Source organism: Heptranchias perlo, chromosome 2, assembly GCF_035084215.1.
Source record: "Heptranchias perlo isolate sHepPer1 chromosome 2, sHepPer1.hap1, whole genome shotgun sequence".
NCBI classification, from domain to species: Eukaryota; Metazoa; Chordata; class Chondrichthyes; order Hexanchiformes; family Hexanchidae; genus Heptranchias; species Heptranchias perlo.
In genome coordinates this window covers 103404325-103413116 of record NC_090326.1, presented here as the reverse complement: position 1 = coordinate 103413116, position 8792 = coordinate 103404325, and the positions used below count along the sequence as shown (strand labels likewise).

Sequence of the window (8792 nt, the reverse complement as noted above, 5' to 3'; positions counted from 1 at the left end):
AGGGTTTAAGGCTTGAAACGTCGACTGATTCTTGTTTTTCCACAGATGCTGCCTGCCTGCCTGACCTGCCGAGCCGAGTATTTCCAGCCTTCTCTGCTTTTTGTTTGCAGTCCGCGAGGTTCAGCTGGAAGCTCAAATAGTGAACAGCAGTCTGATCCTCGAGATGGCGCTCTCTCCGGAGAGACTCGCCGAATCCCATCTTACCGCTCACTCGGAGATCGTTGGCAGCCGCGCGGGCTTCAAACCACGCTCGAGCGCCAACTGAAGAGACTTTGAATCAGAGCGCGAGGGTCAGGGGTCAGTGTGACTGTTTGGGGAGGGGGTCAGGAGTCAGTGTGTCTGTTTGGGGAGGGGGTCAGGAGTCAGTGTGTCTGTTTGGGGAGGGGGTCAGGAGTCAGTGTGTCTGTTTGGGGAGGGGGTCAGGAGTCAGTGTGTCTGTTTGGGGAGGGGGTCAGGAGTCAGTGTGTCTGTTGGGGGGGGGGTCGCAGTGGGTCAGGGGTCAGTGTGTCTGTTTGGGGAGGGGGTCAGGAGTCAGTGTGTCTGTTGGGGGGGTCGCAGTGGGTCAGGGGTCAGTGTGTCTGTTGGGGGGGGGTCGCAGTGGGTCAGGGGTCAGTGTGACTGTTTGGGGGGGGTCGCAGGGGGTCAGGAGTCAGTGTGTTTGTTGGGGGGGTCGCAGGGGGTCAGGAGTCAGTGTGTTTGTTGGGGGGGGGGGTCGCAGGGGGTCAGGAGTCAGTGTGTTTGTTGGGGGGGGGGGTCGCAGTTGGTCAGGAGTCAGTGTGTCTGTTGGGGGGGGGTCGCAGGGGGTCAGGGGTCAGTGTGTCTGTTAGGGTCAGTGTGTCTGTTGGGGGGGGTGTCGCAGTGGGTCAGGGGTCAGTGTGTCTGTTGGGGTCAGTGTGTCTGTTGGGGGGGTGTCGCAGTGGGTCAGGGGTCAGTGTGTCTGTTGGGGGGGGTCGCCGGGGGTCAGTGTGTCTGTTGTGGGGGGGGGTCGCAGTGGGTCAGGGGTCAGTGTGTCTGTTGGGGTCAGTGTGTCTGTTGGGGGGGGTGTCGCAGTGGGTCAGGGGTCAGTGTGTCTGTTGGGGTCAGTGTGTCTGTTGGGGGGGGGTGTCGCAGTGGGTCAGGGGTCAGTGTGTCTGTTGGGGGGGGGGGTCGCAGGGGGTCAGGGGTCAGTGTGTCTGTTGTGGGGGGGGTTGCAGGGGGTCAGGGGTCAGTGTGTCTGTTGTGGGGGGGGGCGCTGCTGGTCGCACAGAAGGCGCGCGATAGGGAGCAGACTGGCCCGCGCAGACGGAGCTGGAGGGTGCGTGCTCTCGTGTACCGGCAAGTGGCACTTCACTTCAGCCCGTTTAACGGGGGGCTTCGTGGTGTTTTTAATGGCCGGCTCCCGGTCTCACGGCTCTCAGTCTGTAAGGCTGCAGTTACACGACGCTCCGCCCCTCGCTCCCCAATCCGTGCGGACCGATGTAAATACGGTGCTTCGTTGGTAGCACTTCTATCCTGGCGCTCTGCTCGGACCCCGGGGCTTAAACTCACAACCTGTGACTCGTGGGTGGAAGTGCTGCCAACTAAGCCAAGCTAAGCTGTCTTTAGAACAAATGTAAAAGATAGCCTGCTACTTTTTGCTGGTTTGGACCAAGTCATTTCTTTTTCTGATGGCGCAGGGTAAAAATCTTGGGTCAATAATGTTTTCGGCCATAGTTAATGGATTTTATTATTCCTGAAATTTTGTTTTAAAAATTTTGCAGTAAAACTAATTAGTGGCAAATTAAAACCATGTTTATAAGCTCTGCTTTCTTCTGCATAGGTTTGGCAAAATGCAGTCTTTTGATGCACTACACCTCAGTGAATGGCAGAAGTATTATTTCAATATAATCTCCAGCAATTGCACACCTGGACAGAGGGCAGATGCTTTTCGTGGACATATTTTGCAGTTGCAGTATGCATGGGCAAACTCTGATATCTCTCGGGACTGCACTGCCAGCTCATTTAGGAGATGCACTGAAAAATATTCGGCCATTATTGACTCGGATAGCGCGGAGATTGGGTTGAATAATTATGCTGACAGTGTTCTGAGTTTGTCAAGATGTCAAAAAAATGAAAGCAATCAATGGCAGTCTTCGTTGACTGCAGACAGCATTTGCAAATTAAAAAGTGTGCAGGAGATGTTTAAATCTGGCAAAAAAGCTAGGCACTTGCTGGTTTCGGCAGCTGATGCTTCAATGGTAGTCGGGAAAGCTAACCACGTGGCAAATTCAGACTATCATAAAACCGAACCTGCCAATAATACAAAAGGCTCGATTCCTAAAACTAAAAATTTGATTTTGTCAACCGATGTGTCTTCAAGAAATGTTAGTGAAAACTATTCTTCAGATAAGTCATCCGCAGTTACTGCCTTTACATGTATGAAAATGGTGCAAAAACCGTTGGTTGCTAAGCCAGGGACTGATGAGAATAATGCCTTGGGTTCTTCAGGTAAATTCTCATTGGCACCTTCTAAAAGCATCCATGGTAACCCTGTGTTTGGATTGAGTGAAGTGGCTAGTTGTACTGTACCTCAGACAAGTCAAATAAGAACTGTATCTGGGCAATGTGTGCCTCTTAATGGCAATTTGGCCCTTGTGGCACCTTCTAGTGGCACATCAAAGAGGAAGTCTTCCCATTTTTCTGGAGATGAAGGCAGTGATTCATATAATAACACAAGTTATGGCCACTCTCAAAACCGAAACTGGACTAATTCTAATCAAAAGAGTTTTGATAATGTGACCAGAAATATGAAATGTGATGGTCATGCTACTGATGAAAGTTTTGTAACTACTTTTAAAACAGCTAAGGAGCAACTGCATGTTGATCAACAGAAAAAGTTCGGCAATCAGTCTCAACGACTAGCTGTAACAACATCATATAATTACTCAAAGAAGTCACTGGGCACAGTCAGGTCTCGTGGTTTGTTTGGCAAATTCGTTTCTCCGGTATCAAAACAGGATAATGGGGATGAAAATGGTGGACTGTCTTTGGTGCCTCACGGGAACAGTTCTTCTGAACTCTCTCTACCAGTGGATGAATGTTTGAAGCACCTTGAGCCAAAGATGATTCAACTCATTATGAGTGAAATCATGGACCATGGACCCCCAGTGAACTGGGATGATATAGCTGGGCTGGAGTTTGCTAAAGCAACAATTAAGGAGATAGTGGTTTGGCCAATGCTTAGACCAGATATCTTTACTGGGCTCCGTGGTCCGCCCAAAGGAATTCTTTTATTTGGCCCTCCTGGAACAGGTAAAACTCTAATTGGTAAGTGCATTGCTTGCCAGTCAGGAGCTACTTTCTTCAGCATCAGTTCTTCATCACTAACTTCTAAGTGGGTTGGAGAGGGTGAGAAAATGGTACGTGCAATGTTTGCTGTAGCACGCTGCCACCAGCCTGCAGTCATATTCATTGATGAGATTGACTCTCTTTTGTCTCAGCGAGTTGATGGGGAACACGATTCTTCACGAAGAATAAAAACTGAGTTTTTAGTGCAGTTAGATGGTGCTGCTACTTCAGCAGATGACCGTATTCTTGTGGTGGGAGCCACAAACCGACCCCAAGAAATAGATGAGGCAGCTCGTAGACGTCTAGTCAAAAGACTGTATATACCTTTACCTGAAGGATCAGCAAGGAGGCATATAGTGGTGAAGTTAATGTCTCGTGAAAACTGTTCCCTGAGTCAAGAGGAATTGGAGCTAATCATTGTTCAATCGGAAGGATTTTCAGGGGCTGACATGACTCAACTTTGTCGTGAGGCAGCATTGGGGCCAATCCGTAGCATTCAGATAGCGGACATTTCCACTATCACACCTGACCAAGTACGGCCTATTGCATTCATAGACTTTAAAAATGCTTTTGTAAATGTGAGGCCAAGTGTGTCTTCAAAAGACCTCGAACTGTATGAGGAATGGAATAAAACATTTGGTTGTGGCCGTTGACCGTGACAAAACTGCATAGTAACGTAGGAGCATACAGGATTGACATCTTTCAAAGTCATTTTATAGAAATACTTTTGTGTTATTTGATGTTTGTTCCCTCAAGCATATGCACTGAAGTTGGCTTTTACAAAAAGGATGCTTTCAGTAAAGATAATTATGTTTGAATCAGTTTAAATTGCTTTGATCCTTAGTGACAGCACATTGTGATAATTCAGGCTGAAGAAGCCCTTATTACCCCTGTCAAACAAGGTCTTGCATAAAAAGCAGCTACCTTTTTATATTTCATTTTGAACTTTTAAGAAAAAAAATCATCACTTGGCAAAGGTTAAACAGAAGCTGAATTAGGCAATATGGCTTAAGTATTGACGTGTTGGTACAGATGTAACTGTCCAACTGTAGTACCAACTTTCTGCTATCATGTTTTGTCCTTTGTGTTTGACCTAACATTCCATAGAAATTTCAGAAATGACCACAATATATTAACTTCAATCTGATCACCCAAACAAAAATTACTGACAATTTAATGCTAGTTCTGGATTTCAAGAGGGCTGAATTTACAAAAATGGTAGAGGGTTTGAAATGAGTAGATTGAGCAGCCCTGCTAGGCAGGGAAATCACTACTACCGCTGAACAATGGGAAGCTTTTAAAACCATTCTAAGGCAAAAAGAAGCCATGTATATCCTTTGGGTCAAAAGAAGGGCACATGATGAAATGTGGCTAACCTGTGATGTGTAAGGAATGATCAGACTTGAACCAAAATACTTTTATAGATTAAAATAAAATAAATCCTAGGAGAACAGGGATAGATACCGGGCTCCACTAAAGCCAACAAAAGCTGCCATTTGAGCAGTCGAAAGATTAGTTGAAAAGAAGATTCTAGATAACTGGTAGCAATAGCTGTTTTTTTAACCTATGTTAGTTGTCAGAAGGCAATAAAAGACTCCATAGGGCTAGTAAAGGACATTACACGGTAAACTCTGGTGGTCTCCCTGGACATGGCAGAGGTTTTAAATGGTTACTTTGCATTAATCTATATTCCAGCAGATGTTCAATTACCATTAATACAATGTACAGTTGGTACTAAAGCCGACAATGTCAAAGTGGATGGAGATAAAATCCAGGAAAGGGGTCTCAAACCTGACAGGGCTGCTGGATCTCTCAGCATTCACCCTAGGGTGCTATCAGAAATTGGAAATGGGTTAAGTGAGCCCCTGGTCTATATATTAGAACTTCAGTTCTTGGAAAGTTGTTTGGGATTGTTAGAGATAACCTGTATAACCACCTGGACAGAGTAGGCATTTTTAGAGACTTGCCACATGGCTTCATGAGAAGAAAGTCATGTATCACTAAGCTGGTTGAATTTTTTTTAAGGGGGTAACTAGGTTGGTGGATGAAGATTTGTTGAAATTGTATTTGGACTTTCGGAAAGCTTTTCACGAGGTGCTGCACAATAGGTTACTTCGTAGGTTAGAGCCCTGTGGGATAGGAGGGTTGAGTTCTTGAGAGACAGGGTTGTTATTAATTGAAGTGGTTCTGTGGTGATCAGTTACTAGTGGAATCCTGCAGGGATCCATGTTAAGACTGCAACTTTCCATGATCTATATTAATGATCTAGATGAAGTTGCAGTGGGTACTGTTTGCATGTTCACAGATAACACAAGTGATTGTGCTGGTGTTCAGACCCTTGATGCGAAAAAGAGACTACAATCTGATCTAGATGAATGGGAATAGGCCTACATTTGGCAGATGTCATTTAATGTTGATAAATGGAGTGTCATGCACATGGGTACAGCTGATACCAAGCATGTATACACCATGCATGGTACAGAATTCAAAGCCTGTTGAGCTGGAAAGGGAACCAGGAGTTTTAGTACATGAGTCTCTGAAGGTGCACAACTAGCGCCGATAGGCTAGTGTGAAGGCAAATAGAATACCAGGATGTATAGCAAGGATGAAACTAAAAGAATTATAGTGTCCTTGTACAAGACCCTGGTTAGGCCTTATCTGGAATACTGTGTCCGGTTTGGCCCCCTGACTTGGGTGATACAGAGGCCCAGGAAAAGGTTCAAAGAAAGGCCACTAGAATGATCCCTAATTTAAAAGCCCTTTGTTATCACAATAGGTTTAGACACCTGAGTGCTTTTTACACCAGAAAAGCCTAGACTTCGAGGTGATTTAATTGAAGTATTTAAAATGGTAATGGGATTAGACTGTTTATGTGGACAAACTATTTGAATTAGATAAGTTAAGGAAAACAAGAGGTTATGCATTTAAATAAGCATAGAACTTAGGTTAGATGTTAGGTTTTTCTTTGCAGAGAGGGCTATCGACACTTGGAATAAGTTACCCGTTCTTGTGAGTGGATCTGCTGCAACAGTTCAAAATGGAGCTGAACGGGTACCTTGCTGTGGCTAATCGCACTTACAAAAGGTAGATGGGATGTATCTGATGGTCACTATAACTCCTGACCTTGTTTTGATCGCCTTAGGAGGTAGGAAAGGAATTTCCTGATTACATGACTGCTGATGGGAGGGAACGGGACCTCGTATGCTTAGTTGTGTATTCATGATGTGGCGATGCCGGTGATGGACTGGGGTTGACAATTGTAAACAATTTTACAACACCAAGTTATAGTCCAGCAATTTTATTTTAAATTCACAAGCTTTCGGAGGCTACCTCCTTCCTCAGGTGAACGATGTGGAAATAGTTGTGTATTGACTGTTTAGAACAGGCTCAATGGACCAGTCAGTCTTTTCCTGTTTGTCTTTTTGTTTGTTCGTATGCAAATTTTAAATTAGGCTATTTTCAATTTTTTCTGTTACCTTGCACTCCAATAATAGCAGACCTGCCAATCTACAGTTTATATCCCTAAGGGGCAAGAGTTCTACTTGCCAAAAACAAAGCGTTAGATGACAAAAGAGGTAAGGGACATCATAAAACTAAAAGAAAAAGCATACAAAAATGCAAAAAATAGATCCTGGCGACTGGGAGACCCACAAAGAACGGCAAAAGGTGACAAAGCAGCTACAAAAGGGGAATATGAAAAGAAACTTGCAAGGGATATTAAAATCATCATACAAATTTTTTACAATTATATTAGGAAAAAGGGTGGTCAAGGGTAATGTGGGCCCCTTAAAAACTGATGGTGATACCATAAATGAAAAGGAAATGGGACATTTTAAATAATTACTTTGCTTAAGTATTTACAGTAGAGGAAGAGGATAGCATGCCGGATGCCCTAGGAAACTAATTTTGTATCAGGGATGGGGACTCACTTTCAAAGTTCTCTAGATTCAGGAACTGTCCCTCTAGATTGGAAAATTGCACATCACTCCACTTTTTAAGAAAGGAGAGAGAAGGAAACCAGGAAATTATAGACCAGTTAGCCTAACATCTGTTGTGGGGAAAATGCTGGAGTCTATAATTAAGGATAGGGTGACTGAACACCTCGAATTTTCAGTTAATCAGAGAGAGCCGGCATGGATTTGTGAAAGGTAGGTCGTGCCTGACATACCTGATTGAATTTTTTGAAGAGGTGACTAAAGTTGTGGCCAGGGGAATGTCAATGGATGTTATTTATATGGACTTCCAGAAGGCATTTGATAAGGTCCCACATAAGAGACTGTTAGCTAAGATAGAAGCCCATGGAATTGAGGGAAAAGTACAGACTTGGTTAGGAAGTTGGCTGAGTGAAAGGCGACAGAGTGTAGGGATAATGGGTAAGTATTCACATTGGCAGGATGTGACTAGTGGAGTCCCGCAGGGATCTGTCTTGGGGCCTCAATTATTCACAATATTTATTAACGACTTAAATGAAGGCATAGAAAGTCTCATATCTAAGTTTGCCGATGACACAAAGATTGGTGGCATTGTAAGCAGTGTAGATGAAAACATAAAATTACAAAGCAATATTGATAGATTAGGTGAATGGGCAAAACTGGCAAATGGAATTCAATGTAGACAAATGTGAGGTCATCCACTTTGGATCAAAAAAGAATAGAACAGAATACTTTCTAAATGGTAAAAAGTTAAAAACAGTGGATGTCCAAAGGGACCTAGGGGTTTAGGTACATAGATAATTGAAGTGTCATGAACAGGTGTAGAAAATAATCAAGAAGGCTAATGGAATGCTGGCCTTTATATCTAGAGGACTAGAGTACAAGGGGGCAGAAGTTATGCTACAGCTATACAAAACTCTGGTTAGACTGCACCTGGAGTACTGTGAGCAGTTCTGGGCACCGCACCTTCGGAAGGATATATTGGCCTTGGAGGGAGCGCTGCGTAGGTTTACTAGAATGATACCCTGACTTCAAGGATTAAGTTACGAGGAGAGATTACACAAATTGGGGATGTATTCTCTAGAGTTTTGAAGGTTAAGGGGTGATCTGATCGAAGTTTATAAGATATTAAGGGGAACGGATAGGGTGGATAGAGAGAAACTATTTCCGCTGGTTGGGGATTCTAGGAATAGGGGGCACAGTCTAAAAATTAAAGGCAGACTTTTCAGGAGCGAGATTAGAAAACATTTCTACACACAAAGGGTGGTAGAAGTTTGGAACTCTCTCCCGCAAACGGCAATTGATACTAGCTCAATTGCTAAATTTAAATGTGAGATAGATAGCTTTTTGGCAACCAAAGGTATTAAGGGATATGGGCCAAAGGCAGTTAGATCACAGGTCAGCCATGATCTTATCAAATGGCGGAGCAGGCACGAGGGGCTGAATGCCTACTCCTGTTTCTATGTTCACCATAATTGACGTAAGCAAATTAACAGTAATGAAGAAAATAATGGCACTAAAGAGTGACAAATCCCCAGGCCCAGATGGTTTCCA

At 44.1% G+C, this 8792-nt stretch overlaps 1 protein-coding gene across 1 annotated transcript; it reads left to right on the top strand.

Moving 5' to 3' along the window:
* The first annotated feature begins 223 nt into the window (after positions 1-223).
* fignl1 (fidgetin-like 1) lies at positions 224-4201 on the top strand. Its single transcript, XM_067998668.1, has 2 exons — positions 224-297; positions 1799-4201. Exon 2 carries the CDS (start codon positions 1809-1811, stop codon positions 3957-3959), a length of 2151 nt encoding a protein of 716 aa, XP_067854769.1. The 5' UTR covers positions 224-297; positions 1799-1808; the 3' UTR covers positions 3960-4201.
* The last annotated feature ends 4591 nt before the right edge of the window (positions 4202-8792 follow it).

What these genes read in the sequence shown, in the direction of transcription:
- fignl1 (XM_067998668.1), top strand. Translation starts at nt 1,809, where the DNA reads ATGCAGTCTTTTGATGCACTACACCTCAGTGAATGGCAGAAGTATTAT.